Source organism: Thermoascus crustaceus, assembly GCF_041956765.1.
Source record: "Thermoascus crustaceus strain CBS 181.67 unplaced genomic scaffold VTN00scaffold_1, whole genome shotgun sequence".
Taxonomy (NCBI): domain Eukaryota; kingdom Fungi; phylum Ascomycota; class Eurotiomycetes; order Eurotiales; family Thermoascaceae; genus Thermoascus; species Thermoascus crustaceus.
In genome coordinates this window covers 5,332,994-5,357,650 of record NW_027192527.1, presented here as the reverse complement: position 1 = coordinate 5,357,650, position 24,657 = coordinate 5,332,994, and the positions used below count along the sequence as shown (strand labels likewise).

The window sequence follows — 24,657 nt, the reverse complement described above, 5'->3', positions numbered from 1 at the left end:
GCCGGGCGGTAAGCAGCAGCGCCACATATTGCGGCAGAAAACGACCTGCCTAAAAAAAAGTTTCTACTGGACGGGGCATCTTGATCTTGTTCTTATCCGACGTTGGAGTTCCCTCTGTGGCAGGCTCAAATATGGAGGTGAAACCTGCCTATGAGGAGACTTTCTCGGAGTCGCAGATTTTTCGGCAGCTCCCGAATGAGCTCGTGGAGCTCATTCGCACTGCCCATGGCTCCCAATACCTAGACGCGCTTGCGCTTGGCGCTTTGGAGCCGAGATGTACAGAAAGTGTCTTTGCATTATACGAGCCCATTTTCGTTGATTTGGCAGCACGCTGGCTCGTTTCAGATCCGCGTATCAACCCAGTTCTAGTTCTGTCTGCATTTTCACGGATCTTGCCATTTGCGCCATATCTGCGGCCTTTGGCCAGCCAATATGCCACCGCCCGGGATGGGCCCTTGTCGGCGTTGGCTGTGTCCAGGGAACTGAGGCTTCTCCAACTGGACAATGCCACTGTCCGAACGCTGCTTCTGACGCTCTTCAGGTTATTGTCGTTTGATCTGGAGGTCTTCTCGAGGGCCATATCTCCGATTCAACTCCAGTCACTATTTCAACACCAAGATAGATGTGTGCGGTACTTGGCTGTCCGCTGTTTCTGCTTGTACATGCATGCTGCAGATGCAGCAACAGAGCAAATGGTCAGAGCTAATGCCGGAGATGAGCCCATCGAAGAAGAATGGGAAGGCGTCACGATCGAGTACCGCTTTCTCGGTCTGTGGGAAGAACGGCGATGGCAGACCCTTGAGAAGCGCCTCCGGGAGATACGGCTGAACCGATCAGATGCAGATTGCTCATCCCAAATCGATGCTCTGCGGGATTATTTTACACCTCGTACTGCCAATGTCGGTAACATCTTGGTTCCGAAACTGAGAAGCGATGTGTCTCCCGGGCAATCTTCTCTCGTGAAGACGCCTACCGCTGTGGGTAATCTTCGGAAGATTGCCAAATCACTGCTTGGATCAAAACCCCTTCTACTTATCGGCTTACCCAACTCTGGGAAGACATCCTTAGTCAACGACGTTGCTGAAACCATGGGCCAGGCGTCGTCCATGGTAACACTCCATCTGAATGAGCAGACCGATGCGAAGAGCCTTCTTGGAATGTATGCGACATCGTCCACAACTGGCTCTTTTACATGGCAGCCCGGTGTTTTGACAAAGGCTGCCCGAGAGGGGCGTTGGGTGTTGATCGAAGACCTGGACCGAGCTCCTCCCGAGGTTATTGGCCTTATGCTCCCAGTAATTGAAAAAGGGGAATTGATTATACCAAGCAGGAAAGAGCGCGTTAAGTGTGCCGATGGGTTTAAGCTCATCGCAACAATAAAGTCTTCGCTAAACCTCGCTGGCGAGGAGACTACTCCTAGCACATCCATGTTGGGGAGCAGGCTTTGGGAAAGAATACATGTGGATTCATTGGCAATGGATGAGATTCGAGACGTCATAACTCACAAGTTCCCTTTGCTCTCGTCTCGAGTCTCCATGCTCATGGACGTCTATGGCAGGCTTTGCTCAGCCTTCTATGGAAGTCTCGCAGTGAGAAGCTCTCAGGGAAGAACTCCAGGTCTCCGTGATCTTATCAAACTCTGCCACCGATTACATAGGCGACTCCAGCTACTGGGTGCGAAGACGGGATACGAAGCCGCTCCCGAAGACACCCAGGACGAGATATTCATGGACGCCGTTGATGTATTTCTCAGCTACCTCCCTGATAAGGCGTTACAAAGCTCTCTGGCGTCCGCTGTCGCTGAAGCCCTCCACATATCCCCTCAACGAGCTCACTTCTGCCTCAGTTCGCGCACGCCCGGATATTCTGACCAGGGCAACAGTCTTCTGCTCGGGAGGGAGGTCTGTCAAAAGATGAAAATTCCAAAAGGGGCTAAATCAAAGTCTTCCTCTGGTTCTTCGCACTTTGCTCCCACAAGACCGGCCTTGAAGACCATGGAACAGGTCGCCGCTGCGGTGCAGTTGGCCGAGCCCGTGCTACTTGTTGGAGAGACGGGTATCGGCAAGACTGCAGTGATTCAGCAGCTAGCCACTTTAATGCGACAGAAACTAACAGTAATAAACCTGTCGCAGCAAAGTGAAAATACCGATCTTCTTGGCGGATTCAAACCGGTCAACATTCGCTCAATGGCTGTTCCAATGTTAGATGAATTCAATCTGCTATTCGAACTGACGTTCTCAGCAAAGAAGAACCAAAAGTTCCTCTCATCTGTGGCCAAGAGCGTCGCTGCGGGCAATTGGCCTCGCCTAGTCAATCTTTGGCATGAAGCCGTCCGCTTGGCGAACGGCGTCTTTGGCCCATCACACGATTCTGCAGACGCTGGTAACCAAGAGCAGCCGGCCAAGAAGAGGAAGTTGGATTCCTCGAAGTATCAGAGCCTGCGAAAGAGGTGGGAAGCTTTTGCAGCCCAGCTAAAGGACTTCGAGGCTCAAGCATCACAAGGAGACGCGAAGTTTGCGTTTGCCTTCGTTCAGGGTAAGGTGGTTAGAGCCCTCAGAAACGGGGAATGGGTTCTTCTCGATGAGATAAACTTGGCTTCTCCTGACACCTTGGAAAACATCGCCAGCCTTCTTTATCATGGGAGTGAAGGGCCGCCTTCCGTTTTACTCTCAGAAGCTGGAGATGTGGAAAGGGTCTTTGGACATCCGGATTTTCGTATCTTTGGAGCGATGAACCCTGCTACTGATGCAGGGAAGAGGGATTTAGCTCCGGGTTTACGCTCTCGATTCACGGAGATCTATGTTCATTCTCCTGATAGTGAGCTGGACGATCTACTCGGATTAGTCCAAACATACCTGGGGGACCTGACGATTAGTGACCCCAGGGCTGCATCGGACCTCGCGCATCTGTATATGGAGACCAAGAAGCTTAGCGTCGAAAACAGGTTAACTGATGGAGCTGGACAACGACCGCATTTTAGTATCCGAACTCTGGTGCGGTCATTAATGTATGTTGTCGACCATGCACACATCTACGGCCTTCGTAGGGCTATCTTCGAGGGTTTCTCCATGAGCTTCCTGACACTTCTGAGCCAAGATTCGGAGCGGATGGTTATGCCTCTCATTGAGAAACATATATTTGGAAATGCGAAGAATGCGAGATCACTCCTCGGCCAAATGCCCCGGCCACCAAACGACGGTAATGAATACGTGAGATTCAAGCACTATTGGATGAGAAAGGGAGCTTTCGATTGCGAGGAGCAGCCGCATTATATCATTACCCCTTTCATAGAGAAGAACCTCAAGAACCTGGTGAGGGCGAGCTCGACACGGCGATTCCCGGTTCTGCTGCAGGGCCCAACTTCTGCTGGCAAAACTAGCATGATCGAGTATCTTGCGAAGATTTCGGGAAACAAATTCGTTCGGATTAACAACCATGAGCATACCGATTTGCAGGAGTACCTTGGATCCTATGTCTCTGCTGATGATGGCACTCTGCGTTATCAAGAGGGTATACTGGTCGAAGCGCTCAGACATGGATACTGGATCGTTCTCGATGAACTCAACTTGGCGCCTTCAGACGTCTTGGAGGCGTTAAACCGACTTCTTGATGACAACAGAGAGCTTTTCATCCCAGAGACGCAGGAAGTTGTTCACCCGCATCCGAACTTCATGCTCTTTGCTACCCAGAATCCTGCAGGGCTTTATGGAGGACGAAAAGTGCTATCGCGGGCCTTCAGAAATCGTTTTCTCGAGCTGCATTTCGACGACATTCCGGAAAACGAGCTGGAGTTCATTTTGAAAGAAAGGTCTCAGATTGCACCTTCGTTCTGCTCCAGGATTGTCGCTGTCTATCGAAAGCTTTCTGTATTACGGCAGACAAACAGACTGTTCGAGCAGAAGAACAGTTTCGCTACCCTGCGCGATCTTTTCCGTTGGGCTCTGCGTCGTGCTGATGATCGTGAGCAATTGGCTATCAACGGGTTCATGCTACTTGCGGAACGAGTTCGCAATCCGCTGGAGAGAGCGGCCGTCAAGGCAGTTATAGAGGAAGTCATGCGGGTGCGCATTGACGAGGATGCTATATACAGCCACTCTCAGCTGGAGCGGCGAGTCCCCGATCTGCAGAAGCTTTCATCTGGTATCGTCTGGACGAAGGCAATGAGGCGTCTCTTCATCCTGGTGTCGCAGGCGATTGAGAACAACGAACCCGTCCTCCTAGTAGGAGAAACGGGTTGCGGCAAGACCCAGCTTTGCCAAGCAATAGCGGATGTTCATGGAAAGCAGCTGTTCACCGTTAATGCTCATGTGAACCTTGAAACTGGTGATCTCATAGGCGCGCAGAGGCCGCTGAGGAACAGGTCTGGAATTGAAAAGCAGTTACTTGATGATCTTCGGACGCTTCTCTGCGGAGTACCGGGTCTTGACCAGAATATCAATGAAAAGTCCCTGGAGGAATTGAAGAAGCTGTTCTATGCAGCAGGTGCAGAGAAGATACAAACGGATAACGCAGAACTGTTGAAGCGGATTGAGAGGAATATTGCCCGGTCTAATGCTCTATTCGAATGGTCTGATGGTAGTCTTGTCTCTGCCATGAAAGCGGGCCAATATTTCCTTCTTGATGAAGTTTCTCTCGCCGACGATTCCGTTCTGGAGAGACTCAACAGTGTTCTCGAGCCACACAGATCGCTCCTTCTTGCCGAGAAAGGCCCGATTGACTCCTTGGTGGTAGCAAGTGAAGGATTCCAGTTTTTGGCAACGATGAACCCCGGAGGCGACTACGGAAAGAGGGAACTTTCAGCCGCGCTCAGAAATCGTCTTACGGAGATATGGGTCCCACAACTCTCTGAAGATGATGATATCTTGCCAATCCTGACAGCCAAGCTCAACTCGCCGCTGGAGAACGCGCCCAAGGCAATGTTGGACTTTGCAAAATGGTTCAAGGCAACAGTCCACAATTCCACGGCAACTTCTATATCGATCCGTGATCTACTCGGGTGGGTTGATTTTGTCAACAGATATCAAAGCTCGGATCCTATGTTTAAAATGGTGCATGGAGCTGCCATGGTCTACATCGATACTCTAGGTGCAAACCCCGCCGCAATGCTTGCTGTGGCCTCAGATAATCTCGAGAAAAACCGCCAGACCTGTCTTGAGAAGCTAGGTGAACTTTTTGGCTGCGATGCTTCAGGCATTTACCACCAGGCGGCCGCTATCTCGGTCGAAAATGGTAACCTTAACATTGGTCCATTTAAACTTCCAATGTGTGCGGGTTCAGAACCTGACCCTCAGTTCATCATGGATGCTCCCACTACAATCGCCAATTCCGTCAGAATTGCCCGCGGTCTGCAATCATCGAAGCCCATTCTCCTTGAAGGAAGCCCGGGTGTTGGCAAGACAACACTTGTGGCGGCACTGGCCCGGGCACTTGGCAAACCCCTTACGCGAATCAATCTTTCTGAGCAAACAGATCTTACTGATCTATTTGGCTCAGATGTCCCTCTGGAAGGTGGCGACGTTGGACAGTTCACTTGGCGTGACGCGCCGTTCCTGCGGGCAATGCAGCGCGGCGACTGGGTATTGTTGGATGAGATGAACCTGGCCTCGCAGTCCGTTCTCGAGGGCTTGAACTCCTGCTTGGATCACCGTCAGCAGGTCTATGTCGCCGAGCTGGATCAAACATTCAAGAGGCATCCGGATTTTGTGCTGTTTGCCGCGCAAAACCCCCATCATCAAGGGGGTGGGAGAAAAGGTCTCCCTGCTTCTTTCGTTAATCGATTTACCGTGGTGTATGCTGAATCCTTCAGTGACGCAGATCTAAAGAGAATCTGCGGAAAGCTTTTTCCTGGCAGCCCGTCTGAGCAGACCGACAAGCTGGTCGACTTCATATCCTTCCTCAACGCTGCTATTACGCGAGACCGAAGATTAGGGGCCGTTGGCGGGCCTTGGGAGATTAACCTGCGAGATATTTCGAGGTGGTTCCAACTGGCTGATCGGGGCAATGTGCAGGTCCACTCAAAACATTTTCTCGATGTCATTATCAGTCGGAGATTCCGCACTGAAGAAGATCGGGCTCTAGTCTCCCAGCTCTACAGGGAGATTTTCGGAGAAGCTCCAGATGATAAATCATATTACCATAATCTCACTCTGGACAACCTGCAGGTCGGGTTTGGAATCATGCAAAGAGATCAAGTTCTCCAGCGGTTCTTCGACCCGCTCATGAAGATTCTCCCCAGCGAGCTTCCTATCCTCGAGTCGCTTATATTGTGCATAGAACAGGCATGGCCGAGTATCCTGGTCGGACCATCTGGATGTGGCAAGACCACCGTTCTACGCAAGCTTGCAGCGATCAGCGGCGCTCATCTTGTTGAATTGGCACTGAGCGCTGATACCGATACCATGGACCTCGTCGGTGGATTCGAGCAAATCGACTATCGAAGACAGGTTTCATCGCTTGCACATGATTTGGCATTGTTCCTCCAGCATCAAATCATTCGCGCTCATTCGACAGGGGAAGGTTCCAATGTGATCTCCGATCTTCTTGAAGTCTATCAGATTTGCAAGGCCACGGATGTCTCTTTGGATAGCATCTTGTCCTCGGTCTCTACACTCTGTAAAACATATCCTGGCTTGGGCGCCGAAGACTTCGTCACTCGCACCGATGCACTGGTGAAAATGTCGAGACACTCGGACAAAGTGGGTTTTGAATGGACAGAAGGTGTCTTGACTCAAGCTATCCAACAAGGGCATTGGGTTGTTCTGGATAATGCCAATCTATGCAACCCATCCGTTCTTGATAGACTGAATTCTCTCATGGAACCAAATGGTGTCCTTATCCTCAATGAACAGCGAACAGAGGACGGATCTGCCAGAGTGATACGACCGCATCCAAATTTCAGACTATTCCTCACCATGGATCCTCGACATGGGGAACTTTCTCGCGCGATGCGGAATAGATCACTCGAGATTTGCTTCCTGCCTCAAGCGACGGAGAATTTCGTCCCACAGGTTGGGCCGGCTTATACCTGCGAATCTCGCCTTTACCGCCTCCGCTCCCTCTGGAACGTCGATATGAGCGGCTCTTTGGATGACTTGCGGAGAATGTCGTACGAAGTTCGCCTGGATCATCTCTCGGTTCCCGATCTTATGCAGCTGCAGCGTTCTCTGAAGACCCTTGTGTCGACATCTTCGGACGTATCCGTGAAGGAAGAAATATCTTCTATAATCCATAGATATGTTTCCACAATACAAGAAGGTTCCAGCTGGAAGGCAATAGACAACCTTGCCTTGCAGAAGAGCAAAATACTTTCTGGAGACGCCGACAAGGATCATAAGCCTCTTCATCCTCTCGTCAATGAGCCTTGGTTATCAATTGCTGGAGCAAACCTGGACCGTTCTCAGGTCATTATCTTAGCATATCTGCAAGAGTTCAAGCTTGAGCTGTATCGTTTGCAGCAAAGTCTCGCGCGAGCGGATGAGTCTGCAAAGTTCCTTAAACCGTCTCAGATGACTAGGTTACAACGGTCACTAGCATCAAGAAGGATACAAGCCCTGATGAAAGACACGACGCAGCCTGTGGCTTCTTTTCTGATCGACTGCGGCCAGGCGCTCTACGCTTTCATCCAGAATTTGGACAGCGATGCTCTTCAGGTTTCCAATATCGTGTCGATACTCCGGGCTATTATCAACTTCTGCTGGGATATCTTCACAACTACGCAAGTCAGAGAAATGGATGAGGGTGAATTTCAGACCTACCTGCAGATCGGGCAAGAGATGTCTGCTTCTTTGCGGAACTCCCAATCATTGCTGAGCCCCTTGGCTTCTATCTTATCTCAGTCTCTTGATCAATTCCATGCAGGATGGGCCTTGAGTACGGGGCAGAGTATGCAAAGAATCTGGGATTCCTGGAGACCCGCAACCCCTGTCAACCAGGACCAATTACGGTCCTTGATCGAATTAGAGGAGGCTGTCTCCGAGTTTACGAACATTGCTCTACAAACTCGTGTTCAATTGCCTCAATTGTGCCAAGTGCGGGACTCCTTAATCGATGCGCAGAGGGCGATCGTGCTGAACGGAGCCGATGGAAAACGTCTAACAACGAACCTGAAGCAGATGGTCGGTGAACTGGCAGCCCTCGTACAGCATTTTGAGTCAGCCCAATCATCCTACTTTTCAGCTCAATTCGAGGCGCTGTGTCAATATCACGACATCTCTTCTCTGTGGTCTGGCGACAGAATCGGAAACAACTCGATGCTCCAGACCTCTCTGCCGCTGCTAGCGGGTCGTCCTGCCCGGCCGGCCGATACATCCAACATTCGGTCTCAGATTCCCGATCTCCTGTATAGGCTGTCATCATTCTGTGGTTTTGGAGATCCTTCGAACCATGCACTGGGCTTTAGCGGTGTCATTTCTCTATCTTTGCTGGAGAAGCTTATGCTTGCTGGCAACACGACTCTCGGACAGATGACCTCCCTGGGTGTAGAGCGGAATGTCCTTGCTGAAGCAGTGTCATCAAGCACTCATATACTTGCTATGGATCAATCTAAACTCCTCATACGGGTGCTGTCGAGGCTTGTTCTTGAATTGATGGCCTGTCATCAAGAATTCTTCGAACCCGGGTACTTAGAGCATGTCGCGCTTGCTCTTCGGGCAGTTGAAGAACATGGATCCTACAAAGGTCAACCGGTCTCACACGTCAAGCTAAGCGAAGACCTACCCCAGGATCACTACTTCAGAGGTGGCGTTGAAAAGGCTCTCTCAAAGTGCCTCTCCTTCTTGACTATGGATGCAGAGAGCTCGGAGAGATATACCCGCGAAATTGGGCTGGTATCCGTCCAACTGGCCGTGACTCTTCTCCGACTCTTTGTTCCTGACAAACCGTTTGATCCTTCGCTCGGCCTGGTGGTTCAACGGAAGCGTCATTCGCAACGCGTTTTAGAGCTTACCACGAAGTCCGAAGCTATCTCCGCCTACGAACTTGACTTCTCTGGTCGGCCTTCCAATTTACGTTACCGTCTGTTACAAGAAGAACTTCAGGAACTCGGGTCTGAGCCGCCAGCTTCATCTGTTACTCGGCCACAGCAGTCACAAATAGGTCAACTTCAAGGCGAGTTCATTAATCTGATGAACTCTGTTCTAAAGAGAAACCCAGAGGACTTGATTTCGCTGGAAGATGACTCGGCCGCTGACTCTCGTCAAGAAGGAAAGCTCCTGCGTGATAATATCCGACAAATATGCCATCGCCTCAGCGCAAACTATAGGTCCTATGATGACATCACGATACTTATTGTTCGTTTCCTTCAGCTGTTAGATCTGGGAATTTCACTTGCTTCCAGCGAGAAGCCCAGGAGAGTCGACGTAGAAACCGTGCGGGCGATCAGTGAGAAGACTCCGTTCCTTGGCGGTAAACCTGATGCACTTCCAGATCTAGGAAGCCGAACACAGACATTGAGGTCGAAACATGCCGTCGAAGTGCGGTTCCATGATCTCTCAGTCATAACGACAGCCCAAAACACTGACTCGTCTTCGCTATTCGATGCCGTTTATCGTGACTCTCTACTCCAGGTATTTGAGGAGTTCCACCAGCTTTGGAAAACGAAACTCCAGGAGGACCAGGAGAAGGAAGCCCAGAAATCCGCGTTCTATCGTTACAAAGGCTCCTTTGAAGACGAAGAAGAGGCCGATGAAAACGAATTGCGCGAGCTCTTCCCAATTTACGAAGACCTCTCTACTAAAGAGGCCGTTGAGAGCACACGCATTGATCCGAAGTCTATGTCGCTTAGACTCTCCACGCTTCATGCTAAGCTCTTCAAAGCTGGAGACACACAGGAATCTTTGCGAGACCTTGTGAAGGATTCCGCTCTTCTGCTCGGGTCGGTCTGGGCAAATGCTGAGATGTCCAAGTCACCAGCGCATCCAAATGTCCATCTTCCTGGTGTCTTCCTGCTCCTGGAGGATGCTATGAATGGAGCTGAACAGAAGTCGCCGAAGAATTACAACTTCTATACTGACCCGAACTTGACTGAGGCAAAGAAACTTGTGTCTTTGATTCATTCCGTGCAGTCACGCTTCATTCAGATACAAGTATCCTGGCCAGAACACGCGGTGCTCCAAGAAGTTATCACCTGCTGCAAGGAGATTCTGCAATTCAAGCACACCGAACCGGTTGCAAAATTCCTTACCAAGGTCGAAAAGCTTCACGCATACGTCTATGAGTGGCAACTTGTCGCAAGTCGGGAATACTCAGCTGCACCTCAGTACGATGAGCTGACAGGCTTGATCATAAGCTGGCGACGCTTGGAGCTGTCAACGTGGGCGAAGCTTCTTGACATTGAGAAAGAGAAATGCGATCAAGATGTAAGCTCCTGGTGGTTCGTGGCTTATGAAGCGATCATCGCGGCTCCACTGCAGATGGCACAGTCTGGTCAGGACCTCACGGAGCACACGAGAGAAGTTATTTCCACTGTCGAGAAATTCTTCATCTCCGCAACAATCGGTGAATACAGCCCGCGTATGAGACTTGTTGAGAATTTCAGGTCCTTGCTGCTGCTTTATGTCCGGGACTTCCCTGCCTTGGGTGGCCTTGCTTCTGCACTCCAGAACTTCCTTCAACACTACAGGCCATTTGAAGCTGTTTTCTCGAAGACGTTGGCAGATGGAAGGCACACTCTCGAGAAGGACATCACTCAGCAGATTCAACTCGCGAGCTGGAAGGATACAAACATCATTGCTCTGAGGGAAAGTGCCCGGCGGTCGCACTATAAGCTATTCAAAATTGTTCGCAAATACCGGGCATTGCTTGCACAGCCAGCTGAACCTGTGCTCAGACAGGGTATGCCTGACGCTCAAGAAGAGCTAGATCACGTCTTCAAAGAAGAGCCAATCCCAAGCTCGAAAACTTTCCCACAGGCCTTTGCTATCTGCAAAGCCAATGCCAAACTTTGGGAGCGCAGAGCAGCGAGATTCAAGGACCCGGAGGCTACCGCGAGCAACATGCTGCGCGTTTATGCCGGTACTGCGATCGAGTTCAACGTCTCAGAGCAGCTTGCTACTTTCGTGAAGGATGTGGTGGAGAACATTCAGTACTTCAAATCCCAGACGCCAAAGACGCTGACCGAAGAAAATATGGCGGAGGTTCAGCATCTCAAGGCTCAGAAACGACGGTTCTACGCCGAGAAGTTGCACCAATTATACATCATGGGTATCAAGCGGAACCCTGGAACGGACTTGATAGAGAAGCAAGCTTCCACCGCGCAGGTTCTCGCAACTGTCCCGAGCTTGAGTGCTGTTACCACAACATCTGAGCGGGTTAGAAGTGCTGAGTCTTACTTCCACAGATTCTTGGACCTCATTCCCAGTATCCGACAAGCATCCCGGGAATATTCTGAGGACCTTAGCAATGTCGAGGTTTCGAGAAGTGTGGGGTCTGTGGAGGGTCTTCTGTACCTGGCCAGGAGACAGAGAAACGTCCTTTCCCCGGCCCTCTCAGAAGTCGAGTCTCTCAAATCAACAGTCCTCAGAATGGGCAACATCTGGAGTTGTGGGCCGGATTCTCTATCCGAGGCTGGTCCCGCGATGGCAGATGAAAGCAAGGATCTGAAGAGAATCATCGCTTGGCTGGTGCCGATCCTTGGTTTAGGCGCTACAATCATAGAAATTCATTCCAAGTTCTCCAAGACCGACTCGTCAAGGCTCCTAGAAGAAGTACGGGCTTGGAGAGGCTGCTTTGAACGTCTGAAGGGTTCACTGGAAGGTCTTCCGGAGCTGCCAACTGGTATCTCTTCACGGCTCCATGACGGTATCTTGAAAGAGGCCCTTTCGTCTCTTGACCGGCTGAACCGTGATATAACGACGTGGAACCAAGAACGCCCGGATCTGTCTTTGGCTCTAGGACAAATGATCCCGTGGACAGAATTCAAGGCGGCCAGTCGTGCAGAAGAGACCAGCATGGACCACGTATCTCTTGACGACTTTGACGGCAATCTCCTCAAGGCAGTCGACCAGATGCTTGTTGGACTTCAACTCGTGAGCAGTTCGCTCCAGAAATTGCCAACTTCGGCGGAAGATCGTGATTGGCTCTCTAAGAGTGACGAGGTGTTTTCGGAGACAATTAAGAAACTCCACATCTCCGATATCACCAAGTCCCTTAATTCTGTCATGGACAAGCTTCAATATCTTCAGGGTCGGAGCATCAACCTTCCTATTGCATCTGCACTGATCGCGAGCGTGCTGCCTATTGTGAAACAGTATCATGGCATCTGCATGGACATGATCGATAGATTACTTTCAGTGCATCGTGAAATATGCAAGATGTCTTATATCCTTGCGAAGTCGTTCAAGCAGGTTGCTTCTGAGGGATTCTGCAGTCCGGCTGAAGCGTCTGGCGAGGAGAGCAAGGCCGGTAAACTGGAAAGTGGAACTGGTCTCGGAGAAGGTGAAGGTGCCGAAGACATCAGCAAAGACGTCCAGGACGACGAGGACTTGTCTGAACTCGCTCAACAAGAGCAGACTGAAGGGCCAAAGGAAGACATTGAAAATTCCGAGAATGCTGTCAATATGGACCAAGAAGACCTTCAGGGAGAGTCTCGCGATAATGGAGACGAAAAGGATAAAGAGGAAGGTAGCGACTCCGAAGAAGAAGGGGAGGATGATATCGATGAAGAAGTGGGGAGCGTTGACGATCTGGATCCTTCAGCTGTGGACGAGAAATTGTGGGATGGAGCTCGCAATGAAGAGCAGAAGGAAACTGAAAACGAAGCCGGTAAGGGGACCGCCGAACCCGACCAACAGGCTGCGGCTCAAGATCGAAAGAAGGATCAGGAGCAGAAAGAAGGAGATGAAAAACAGCAGGGTGAAGATGAGGAGGAAGAGGAAGATGAAGAAGCTCCTGAAGACGAAGGAGAAGCCGTCGGGCGCGAAGAAATGGATGTCACGGATCCACACGCCAAGGAAGAGCAAGCACTCGATCTTCCTGAAGATATGCAGCTCGATGGTGATGAGAAGGAGGGTGCAGAATCGGACATGGATGAAGGAATGGATGCTCTTTCAGACATGGGCCCCGATATTGATTTCGAGGAGCAGCCCGCAGATCAAGACGACAAGATGGAAGATGAAGGCACTGACTCACCGGAAGACGAAGGCGCGGACCAAACTGGTGAGGATGGTGAGGATATGCCAGACGGTGAGGACAGGAATGAGGCCGAGGCAGCTGAAGAAGAGGAGACTGGGGAACAGGAGCAGGAAGATGAGCAGCAGGATATCTTGCGGACACAGCGTGAAGATCATGATGCTGCCAAAGAGGATGTTGCTCCTAGCGAAGCGGTAACCGGTGGACTCGGTACCGATCAGGACCAGAGCGATGAGAAAGGAACGTCCGGGGATGCACAGCAAGACAGTGGTTCAAAGGATGAGTCTGACGACACGAATCAGCAGAACGGTGCTGCCGAAGAGGGTCAAGAACATCGGAGAACCCAAGATCCTTCTGGTGGTGGTCAACAGGATGATGCCAAACAAGACGACCTTGAGCAGCAAGCATTCAAGAAGCTAGGGGATGTCCTTGAGCAATGGCACCGTCAACAGCGGGAAATCATGAACGCCTCTAAAGAAGAGGAGGATCGTCAAGCATTGCCGCAGGACACTGACATGGCCGACGCTGATTTCGAACATCTGGCCGATCAGGAAGATGTTGCTGATACACAGGCTTTGGGCCAAGCCAGCGAAGAGCAGGCAAAGGCGTTGGACCAAAACAAAGCTGTGGAATCGGACAAGAAGCCTGAACATGATGAGACATTGCCAGATGCCTCGGATGATCATCAGGACAATCCTGCGGACAAGATGGAAGATGACATTCAGGCAGACCAGGCCATTGCTTCCATGGATCCTCAAGCTACGGGAACCTTCATGAACGGCGACACTCGGGCTTACGAGCATTCCGATGACACCGCAGGTCAGAAAGAAGCAACCACAGAACTGGACGAAGTGGATTCGCATCTCTCTGCAATCCACCTGTCATCGACTCTACCACCCCGCACGTCGGCGGAAGAGGCCCGGCAGCTCTGGTCCCAGTATGAATCCGCCACGAACGACCTCTCGCTATCCCTGACCGAACAGCTGCGTCTTATCCTTGCTCCAACGTTGGCGACGAAGCTCCGCGGCGACTTCCGCACCGGCAAACGTCTAAATATCAAGCGGATTATCCCTTACATCGCTTCGCAGTACAAGCGGGATAAGATCTGGATGCGGCGTTCTATCCCGTCGAAGCGAAACTACCAGATCATGCTTGCCGTTGACGACAGCAAGTCCATGCTTGAGAGCGGTAGTGGACAGCTAGCCTTCGAAACCCTCGCCCTCGTCGCCAAGAGTCTGAGCATGCTCGAAGTTGGCGATCTATGTATCCTCGGCTTCGGCAACGAAGAACACGTCCGAGTCGCGCACGAATTCGGCAAGCCATTCTCCTCCGAAGCGGGCATGCAAGTATTCCAGCAGTTCAGCTACCAGCAGACCGGCACCAACGTGCGAAAACTGGTCGCCGACTCCATCGCCCTCTTCCGCGAAGCGCGGTCCAAGCGCTCCCCGACCGGCGGCAACGCGGATCTCTGGCAGCTGGAGCTCGTCGTCTCGGACGGTATCTGCGAAGACCACGACACCATCCGACGGTTGGTCCGACAGGCCATGGAGGAGCGGATCATGATCGTCTTCATCATCGTCGACGCGATTAAGGGCAGCTCCATTCTGGATCTGACTCAGGCCACCTTCGAGGCCGACGACGCTAGTGGCACCGGGGAGATGAAGCTGAAGATGAAAAGATACCTCGAGGGATTCCCATTTCCGTACTACCTGGTTGTTCGGGATGTCCGGGAGTTACCGGCTGTGTTGGCTACGGCGTTGAAGCAGTGGTTCGCTGAGGTTGTTGATGTGTCGTCCTAAAACAAAAATTCTTGTTTCTTTTATGGGTTGGGTAGATTGTTCTGTTTATTTTTGTAAACTGTCTTCATATATGTACTGTACATATTTTGTTCTTGTCAAGATATCCTATGTGTCTTTGTCAGTATACACTCTGGATGGACGAATAGACGATGCTTGCCTTCAATCTTATCCTACATCTCCCTCTAATTAGAGCTTAGGCCATACTCGTAGAAGACAGTTACTCTTCGCTAGAATACTGCAACCGATTAATGATCATCTTTCAGCACTGATTTCCATATATTCAAGTTGACACCCGTGAATTAATTACGTTGAGACATATTCAACTAATAAGCTCACTATCATGCAAAACGCTCCCTTCAGCATTTCAGGAGCGAAAAAAAATATCAGAAGTGGTATGTTAGTTACAGATTCATGAAAAGAGTACAAATTCCCAGACAATCCGCCTTTTCACCACCCATATCTCGATCCAGCTTCCTTCCTGTTCCTCCGTCCAGCAGCAAAGCTCTCCTCCAGCGCCTCACGCTGGCTACTCGCCGCATTAACAAGCTGCCGCAACGTATGCTTTCCAGGAGCAATGGCCCGGACGGGGTTGTGCTGCGCCGCCGCAAGCTCCGTCTGGGATAGTTGCTGGTTGGCCACATATTCCTTGTTGGTGTCGAAAGTGAGGATCTTAGACTTGGATGCTGCGGATTGGCGGCCGAGGAGCTGGCGTCGTTCTGAGTGTGAGAGGTTGAGGTCGTTGGCGATGTTGTCGAGGGTTTGCGTCGCCGTTTGTTGATTCTGGTCTTGGGGTATCGACTCAGGTAATGGCTGGTATGATTCAGATGCTGAAGGTTCAGGTTCGGGACCGGCGGGTGGTCTGTCGGGTTCTTTGTTGTATACCAATGGTTGGTATGCATCTTGTGTTGGTTGTGCTGTAACGTCTGAAGGTGTCGTTCTCTCCTCGTTGGAGATAGAGAAGAGGCTGACTTTCGGTTTCTGTGGTGCAGGTGCAGGTGCAGAAGATGGAGCTGAGGCAGCAGCAGGCTGTGCTTCAGCACCTGCTGCTTTCTTCGATTGTGCTGTCTTTCCTAACCCGTCCGTACCAGCTCGCACAGCGACGGCCGTAGCAGGCTTCTTCCTCTGAGGATTCCGCGCCACAGACAGTGGCTTAAACATCATCGCATTGCCCTTCAGCTTAGGCTCCTCCCTCTTTTCCGGCTTTGGCTCTACTGGTCCCGGTTCGTCTCCCTCACGGAGACTTCCAGCAGCAGGAATGCTCTCATCATCAGCGCCCGCGCCCCCATTGAGAGCCTGATCCCGCCGCATCTCCGCGTCCGCCTCGCGGTCAAACCCAGGCGTCGCGCCAGTTTTCAGGCTGAACACCTTCTGCGCAGGCGCAGATGTCTTCTTGTCTCCAGCAGCGGCACTCTGAGCGGCGGTCCGCTTCGGCGCAGGTAGCAACGAGTTGAACCCAGCGAACGCGCCGCCTCCGCCTATCTTGGCTCTCTTTCGCGCGGGTTCACCATCAGCTTCATTTTCAGGTTTTATCTCCGGCAGAGCAACACGGATCTTTCGCGGGTTGCTGCGGTCGACGAGGGGCTGGAAGCCACCGGCGGCGGGTTTGGTGGTGGTCGTGGAAGGTTTCGACGGGTTTGGGTCCGTCGGGGGAGCAGCAGCGGACTCTTTCGCTTCTTTCTTCGGGGAGGTCTCGATCTTCTTTTCTGTCTCTGAGTCCGACGCCTCAGAATCTGAATATGAAACCAGCGCCATTTTCCAATGCTGGGGTGGGCTTCGAGAGCTGAACTCGGCGTTGACGTTAGTCGGAGAGCATCAGGTTCAGATGCGGAGTCTTTGCCACGCCGGGGCGCACGGACCGACCCGCCGCCTTTGAGAAGTATGAGACGGCTATTATCAGCTCCTGTTACGCAGGTTCTTTTTATTATTAAGCGCTTATGAAACGTGTGAGATAATTACAAGGCATCATTATCTGTAAATTAAAAATTCGTAAATGAAAAAAAAGAGAACAAAAAAAGGAGAACAAAAAAAACCACATTTGCATGAATTAGAGGCCCATTGCTGCAGCAAGGATGGAGTTCGAGTTGGCTTCTCGCCTCCACGGCCAGGAAAATTTGACGCAGTCGAAGGCGACAGACAAGGCGCATCAAGGATTTTTGACTTCCCGAGACTCTCATAACCATAGATGGAGCGCCATCCTCATCTACTCTAACTTGATCTTTCTGTACCGCCCTGAATCATAAGATCCTGAGAGGCAGGGCTCCTCAAGATACAAAGATGTACGTACTAGACAAAGCATATAAGTCTCTTTCAGACTGCCAATAATTATTTTTCGATCAGAGAAATTACCATCATTGATTAAAAATAGATTCCAATAGATGCAAGGACCTTTTCTTTTTGTAGCCAAGCAGTATCTTCGGTTCATATCATTTTCTGTTGTGACAACTGCTTTAGATACATAGGAAAAATTAAGCTGAGCTCCCAGGAAAATCTATTAGAGATCCTGAAAATGATCCATTCATTACTAGTGATGATCCTTGATCTGCTTGAGGATGTTGTGGACGGTTGCACACTGCCGCTTGATATGATATTCCTTGTCCGCCTGGTTCCATGGAATGACAGTCCTCTCGGCGCGGTTGTATCGGTACATTTTCACGTAGCGCCCAATAGCAACAGCCCCATAAACAGTGTCAGCCAACAGGATTGACCCGTCTCCTGGGTCGCGAGGCGAATTGATGCAATTGATGAGCTGGTCTTTTGCGTGATCCCATGTGGCTTTTGGCACTTCATCCAGCATAGGGATGTGCTCGAGGACGAAGAATTTGTTATACCTCACATGGGAACTGTTGCCATCTGAAAGCCACTGTCCAAGAGTGTGCACTGCGTAGATATCGGATATCCATTGAAGATCTGGACTGTAGCTTTCGATCGCAGGGAAATACACAGGAAGGATATTGTGCCATACTGTAACTGCCGAAGTTGAAGGCAAAGGAGGGTATCGGGTCTCCTGCCCCAAGCTTCGATGGCAAGGAGCGCAAGGTGCTATAATCACTAAAGCGTCATTACGAGATAAGTTTGTAGCAAGGACGTACAGTGCCCTGGACATCTTCCTGCGGGGGGAGATCAGACATTGTTGCTAAGCCGTTCCCAACAAACAGTCCAAAAGGAAGTTCTCGAAGTCCGTAATTTCTATATTTTCACCAAGATTCTGGCGATTGTTTTGGTTGTACGATAGCACTGGAGGGCTCTGAAGTATCCGTAGATGCTGTAAGCTGGGCAGGAGCTTAAATAGTCCTCTGAGAGGAAACTCACTGCCAGACAGCTCAAATATCATGTAGGTACAAAAGAAGTCTGATTGTGGCAAAGAGAGCAATTCACTGGAGCCGTACGAATGGAAAAAGTGCGACGGGATGTCTATGGCTGCTTTGTTGACTGCGATCTCCCATTACCATCTCCATCTGTAGGGAGGAGATACTGCAGGTCTCTGCCAACCGCATCATAATTCCTTCAACTCTTGACTTCACTGTTCAATGATTTGAGAGAAAGTCATGCTATGAGGCTGCCGAGAATGCCAGTTTGAACTTGAAATTCAAATTTCGACATTCAAACCTAGTCTCTGGATCAGAGGGCTGGCATATAAGCCTACCGACCCTGAAAAGCCATTAGCCTATTTCTCATAGTCCCCGTCATAATCTGCTCCATCGTGCACTTCACTATAATCCGCATACGAATAACCACTTCCCTCGTCATAATCTCCTTTGGAATCACTCCCTCCCCCATAGCTCGATCTCCCTTCATCCTGTTCCTCGTAGTCCAAATAAACTTCATCTTTCTTCCCTCCATCAGCCTTACCATACAAGCTCTTCATCCACGACATATTCGGTAACTCCTCAGTCCATTTGCATCCAAACTCATTACTCCAGATATAGCTAACATAGTGAGAAACCTCTCTGCTGACATCTTTCCATTCAACATCCTTATCCTCCCGGAGCTGCTCCTCCGGCACGATATCAAACGCATGTCCGGCCCAGGGGCCCCTGATGATAGACGTATTCATAGAGACTGACGGATCACTGGAGCGGCAGATCCGCGAGACAAGCACCTCCCCGAATCCGATATAGTCGATGTGCGGACCGTGAATGTGCTCCTTCTTGATCGCGATCTCCTCCGCACGCACATACTCGTGCGTGGTCAGGTTCCGCAAGACCCAGGGGCGATCCGTCGGATAGAAGTCCGAAAAGTCGGGACACACGACCCTCTTGAAATCCGCGGGCTTCGGATCCTTCTTGTTGTTGGAGAGCATGGCCATCTCCGTCTCGTTCAGTATGCGCGGCATCCTGATGTACTCGGGCAAGCGGGTGAACCGCGCGCTGGCGTAGATGTAGAGAGATAGCGGGGATTCGCCCCCATAATACTCTTTCTCTTTCGGATCCGTGAAACCCGTTCGGGCCTCCCTGTCATCTTTCTCAGTGAGGATGCCGTCAGGGAGGTCCTCGTACTCGGAGTAGTCGCCAACACAGATCAGATTCGTGCCGGCCCACCTGCCAAGGTAGGATTCGTAGAATCTAATGATGCGTGGTCTCGCTAGGCCCCAGAAGTATCGGCTGGTGAGGCCCAGGAAGACGACGGACTTAATGTCAGTTTTGCTCAGCTCTTCCATGACGCAGACATGGAGCTCTGTGGGGAGGAGCAGAAATGCGGATGGACGGGTTTTGTCGGCCTGATATGTATCAGAGAGATGCGGGAATCTTTTTTTTTGGAAAAACAATATTCTATAAGGTAGGCTCACCGGTTGTTGTGACAGTATTTCTGGTCCCTTTCTAGGTTTATCACCATGTCTATCATCGCGTCAGTATATAAGAAAATTAAGGGATATTTGAAATTATAATCCTAGGGAAGCAAACTTACTCTGCCCTTGGGACGGCATCCCTCTTGTCTCTAGCTCCATACTGCGGTATAGGCTTGGCAAGATACTTGACCAGAGATGCTGGAGTTCCCTCGAAAAGGAATTCTCCCAGCTTTGCAAATCTCGGTCTTATGTACTCGCGTTTGCGGGGTGCGACGATGTACCAGTATTGGCCCATCTCGAGAATGGTGGGAGATCAACTTCAGAGTCTTGTGTTAACGGGTATGCTAGAAGAAGAGCATTTAAGAGAGAGAAAGAGACAAAGAGAATGCTATGATGCAAGAATACTCGCGCATGTGTATGGACGGTATTTATCAGAGCTGTCTGTCGCCTGTTTGGCAAACAGGCAGCAATGTGGTACCAGGTCTGGTGAATAGGTGTATTCGCAGCAAACTTGCGGATTATTCAGTCTGAACCTCAATCAATAGAGTCAGGCGGACTGGTTTTCCTATTGAGCACAAGACCCTTTCCTCTCTCCTCCCATCTTTTTTCGTGCTTGACGAGAGGCCTCCCAGGCAGCCAGCTGGAGGGCATCCGGCGCGCGATGTATGTAGTGATTACGCCATGTTCCGTGCCATGGATCTGTCTCCGATAAAGGTTTACCCCGGTCCCTTTTTCTCTTACTTAAATCTAGATCGATCGCCGATCGATGTGAGGTCCAGATCCGATCAGATAAGATAACAAATATGACTAAGCAAGGGTCCGTTGAACCTTGTTTGCGGCTTCGTGTATCGCGACGGGGAAAAGGGCAGCGGCGCGATAACGAAATCCTCGCGACGACACTTTGTGCTGTTTGTTTCGTTGAATGGATGACCGCGGTTAGTGATATTTTTCAGAGGCCGGTTTTCTCTTTATTTTGCCTCCTGCACAAGCCACAAGTCTGTGTTTTCTCGGTTAAACACGAGATGATATCATTCGACCTTCCCCACTGAGCGAGAGAGCGACATCTGGATGGCGGCAACAAGATCTATATAAACCCCCGCTTCCCATCCTTGGAGAACCCACACAATGGAGACGTCTAGCGCTGCTGCGCATGATAAGAGGAGCAAGATGGAAGACAATCCGCCTCCGCCATCGACTAACGGCGACGCGGAGAAGGAGCAGGACGACGAGTACTCACGCTCTCGACACGGCAAATTCCGTTTCAAATCATCCAAATCGAAATCTAGATCCAAACATGAAGACCACCATGACGACCACCATCATCACCGCCATCACCACAGACACCATCACCATCACCACCGCTCCAAGCGCCGAAAAACCAGCAGCGACGACAACGACCGGCGCTCCCCATCCCCATACTCCCTCCACGACCGCTCCATATCACCCAACTCCGCCTTCCGCGAATCCCTCTTCGACGCCCTTGCCGACGACGAAGGCGCCGCCTTCTGGGAATCGGTCTACGGCCAACCGATCCACACGTACGACATCCCCTCCGTGCCCAAAGGCCCCAACGGCGAACTAGAACAGATGTCCGACGAGGAGTACGCCGCGTACGTGCGGGCGCGGATGTGGGAGAAGACACACGAGGGGATCATGGAGGAGAGAGAACGTCTGCGTGCGGAGAAGGTGAGGCGGAAGGAGCAGGAGGAGAAGAGGAGGAAGGAAGATCAGGAGAGGATGAGGTTTGAGAGGGCGATGGAGGAGAGTTTGAGGAGGGGGAGGGAGCGGAGGAGGGTTAAGGCTTGGAGGGCGGCATGGGAGGAGTATAGGAGGAGCTGGGACGAGTTGAATACGTTAGTGACGACTGCGAAGGCGGACGAGAAGAAAGGGGAAGGAGAGAAGCTGCGCAACCGCATCTTCTGGCCCGTTGAGTCCGGGAAGCGGAGGGATATCTCCCGCGATGCGGTCGAGGAGTTTATGCGCCATGCTCCTCCTCCGCCGTCTGACTCCAAAGGGGCAAAAGAAGACGACACCCCACCTCCAGATTTCCTCCTTACCACACTCAAAGCGGAGCGCGTCCGCTGGCACCCGGATAAGATACAGCACCGGTATAGCGCGCTGGGGATTGATGAGACCGTCATGCGTAGCGTCACAGAGGTGTTCCAGATCATCGATCGGATGTGGGGAGAGGAAAGGGAGAGGTTGGAGAAGAGGGGTGGTGGTTGATATGCGTGCATACAGGTGGTGGCACAGTTTTTTATTCATCGACAGCATGAGACATGGCGTTGTGAGCGGTGTTGTTTTGTTATGCGGTTGGCATTATTAAGGCTTCACTGGCGTTTTGCGGGTATGGTATATCATACATATGGATTTAGGTGCTATACATCGATAGATTCAGTAGATAGCTTGATACCCCCTGTTCTTGAATATGATTATAGAGAGCAGCGCATTTTCTAAATAGTAGACTCCTAACTCCATAAATTTAAGCTTATGTGGAGATCAAATTGAAGCTGTCGTGCGTGCACGCTCTTTAACGATATAACGAGGGCACAAGCTAGATAGGAAAGAAGACCTCTCTATATATTACTAACAGAAAAATAAGAGGATATAAGAGCATAGCAGACACTCTATACATGGTGATTATCTTGTACACTATTTGTCCATCAGTACATATACGGTACTTGGGATACTTCTGTCGGCATAGGCATAATATGTCATCACTAAGTGAGCTAAACGCAGCAACGGCTGAGCACTAAAGCGGAAAGGCGAAAGCTTTGACCTGGGCAATGTCTTCCAATCCAAGGTTCCAAGCTTCGCAGAAAAGTGCGTATGAGTACACATACATTCATGGCAGATGCGATCTGATAAGGTCTCTTTGTTTTTTTTCTAACTAACCGAGATTCAGAAGTATCGTAGCTTTTGAATTTTGTGATTTATGCTAGGAGATAACAAAGACAACTGGGTGAAAGACAAACGCCGACTTGTGGTTACCGGGAACAGCAGGACAAGACGATAATATAGCATAGCATATGCAGATGAAGAGACTCAGAGAGAAAAGAAAGGAAATGGATGGGAAAAAATAATGAGACACGCTTAAAATCTCGAACTCCGCTGGTTGGCCCTGTAAATAGTCCACCCGACATATCCACCTGCGATGGCAGCAAAGAACAGAATCAACTTGAAGAAGAACCACACCCAACCGCCGCTCTCCTTCGGCGACGTTGTGCCAGCCTTGGCGGTGCGTCCCTTGCCCGACTGAGTGTTAGTGTTGCTACCAACTCCCGAGCCGCTGCCACGGGTGTTTCCACCCGAGACACTGTACAGGTTGTTCGCGGTGACGGAGATGATGTCGTGGTTGTCGCTTAGCTCGCCCGTCTCCGCGGAGAGGCCGAGGTAGGCGACGGAGGGGATGGCGATGTTGTATTCGGGGGCAGTCAGTGTGAAGCAGTTGGTCCAGGACTGGTCGGACTTGTACTGCAGGTCGAGCGTCAGGGATTTGTCCTGGAAGTAGGTCAGGCGCGCCTTGGTGGGAACGGAGGAGTCACGGAGACCGCGAGCCTATGCAGCAGTCAATATCTACCACAATGTGAAGAGTAAAAAGAGGCAGCACTCACCGAACAGCCTGCCATCTCGTTCGCCTTTCCGTCATGCGCCTGGTCGTACGATGTTTTGCCGTCACCCATCATGGCCATGACATATGGGAACGAAGTACCCGGGCGGTTGTTCTTGTACGTGTCGAAGAAAATTCCCAGGCCTTCAAAGTTGTCCGTCGACCCAAAGACGTCACCCTGGGTTGCACGCTGCTTGGTGAGCCACAAGGCGAAGCCATCTCCGTGCAGGTGACCGGAGCCATGGATCTTGAATTCAACTTCGATCTAAGGTACATGAGCGTGAGAACGATCCAATGCGCGTAGCTAAGGTAGGAGAAAAACTGACCTCCCAGTTTGTCGCGGTGAGGGGTACGCGGGAGAATATCCACCCTTTCTGAGATTGTCGGTCGGAGGTAAGACGAATGTATCTAGCAAGCAACATTCAGCACGGAGCCTCAGTCACATTTTGGTAAGAGTCGCCGTACTTGTCTGCGCGTATTATCGTGTCTCCGCCAAAATCAAACCAGCGACTGTGCATATCGGAGTCCAAGTATGGCTGTGAACCGTATCAATATAACCGCCCCTCGAGAGAGATGTCGAGCCCGCGTGGGGGCCAAGGAACACGAAATACAGAAAGGGGAATGTCATACCGGAGCAAGGCTGTGAGTTCGCAGCTGCAGGAATAGTAAAAAGAAGCGTTAGCATCACTTCAGTTACCCGTCGCAGCTTCATACCCCCTGGGGACTGGGAACACATACAGGGATACTTTTGATATTAGGGTCGTCGCCTTCGTAGGCGTTGGCGACACCGACGGCCGCAAGGCCCGCGAGCCAAAGAAAGTCAGAAAGCCGTGGGAGCAACATTTTGAGCGGTTTCGCGGGGTAGAGAAAGGAGTGGTAAGGAGAGAATCGAAAAGGCGGGTCAGAGCGATCGTTGCGGAGAAGTAGGTAACAGAAGTAGACAAACAGACGACAAGGAAATAACGCTCGCACGGGCAGTAAGATTCGGAGCAGAAAAAAAATCTCAAGGCAGATTTGAGTCCAGTGTCACCGGGACATCAGCACCGCAAAGACATAGTCGAGAAGTGAAGGGAAAGAGAGACTGGAGAGCTTCAGGATGGCGCTGTAGTTCGCGATGCTCTTTTGACACCTGCGGAACATCCAGAGTGTCCACATCGCTGTGGCGCAGGCAGAGCTCCGCGGCCGCTCCAGCCACAACCGCAGAATTCCGTACAGAAACTCCGACAGCATCAGTACATTATTCTCCTGCACGCTGGACCTATATCGGCTTTTTCTTCACTCTTTTAGTCCTCACTTCCATCTCCGCCACATCTGCCCACCATGTCTTCCTTCTTCGG

At 51.0% G+C, this 24,657-nt stretch overlaps 6 protein-coding genes across 6 annotated transcripts; 2 read left to right on the top strand and 4 right to left on the bottom strand.

Moving 5' to 3' along the window:
• Positions 1 to 131: 131 nt before the first annotated feature.
• Positions 132 to 14,924, top strand: VTN00DRAFT_1933 (uncharacterized protein; the record flags this gene model as incomplete). Its single annotated transcript, XM_069428095.1, has 1 exon — positions 132 to 14,924. The coding sequence occupies one exon, from the start codon at positions 132 to 134 to the stop codon at positions 14,922 to 14,924; it is 14,793 nt and encodes a 4,930-aa protein (XP_069292635.1).
• Positions 14,925 to 15,371: 447 nt separating this feature from the next.
• Positions 15,372 to 16,676, bottom strand: VTN00DRAFT_1932 (uncharacterized protein; the record flags this gene model as incomplete). The annotated part of the gene is made up of 1 exon (XM_069428094.1): positions 15,372 to 16,676. One exon carries the CDS (start codon positions 16,674 to 16,676, stop codon positions 15,372 to 15,374), a length of 1,305 nt encoding a protein of 434 aa, XP_069292634.1.
• Positions 16,677 to 17,445: 769 nt separating this feature from the next.
• On the bottom strand, positions 17,446 to 18,052 carry VTN00DRAFT_1931 (uncharacterized protein; the record flags this gene model as incomplete). The annotated part of the gene is made up of 3 exons (XM_069428093.1): positions 17,446 to 17,836; positions 17,887 to 17,963; positions 18,014 to 18,052. The coding sequence occupies 3 exons, from the start codon at positions 18,050 to 18,052 to the stop codon at positions 17,446 to 17,448; spliced, it is 507 nt and encodes a 168-aa protein (XP_069292633.1).
• A 536-nt stretch (positions 18,053 to 18,588) lies between these two features.
• VTN00DRAFT_1930 (uncharacterized protein) lies at positions 18,589 to 20,005 on the bottom strand (the record flags this gene model as incomplete). The annotated part of the gene is made up of 3 exons (XM_069428092.1): positions 18,589 to 19,641; positions 19,711 to 19,759; positions 19,830 to 20,005. 3 exons carry the CDS (start codon positions 20,003 to 20,005, stop codon positions 18,589 to 18,591), a joined length of 1,278 nt encoding a protein of 425 aa, XP_069292632.1.
• An 830-nt stretch (positions 20,006 to 20,835) lies between these two features.
• Positions 20,836 to 21,936, top strand: VTN00DRAFT_1929 (uncharacterized protein; the record flags this gene model as incomplete). Its single annotated transcript, XM_069428090.1, has 1 exon — positions 20,836 to 21,936. The coding sequence occupies one exon, from the start codon at positions 20,836 to 20,838 to the stop codon at positions 21,934 to 21,936; it is 1,101 nt and encodes a 366-aa protein (XP_069292631.1).
• Positions 21,937 to 22,803: 867 nt separating this feature from the next.
• VTN00DRAFT_1928 (uncharacterized protein) lies at positions 22,804 to 24,163 on the bottom strand (the record flags this gene model as incomplete). The annotated part of the gene is made up of 6 exons (XM_069428089.1): positions 22,804 to 23,268; positions 23,325 to 23,585; positions 23,647 to 23,728; positions 23,786 to 23,856; positions 23,951 to 23,974; positions 24,059 to 24,163. The coding sequence occupies 6 exons, from the start codon at positions 24,161 to 24,163 to the stop codon at positions 22,804 to 22,806; spliced, it is 1,008 nt and encodes a 335-aa protein (XP_069292630.1).
• Between the last annotated feature and the right edge of the window lie 494 nt (positions 24,164 to 24,657).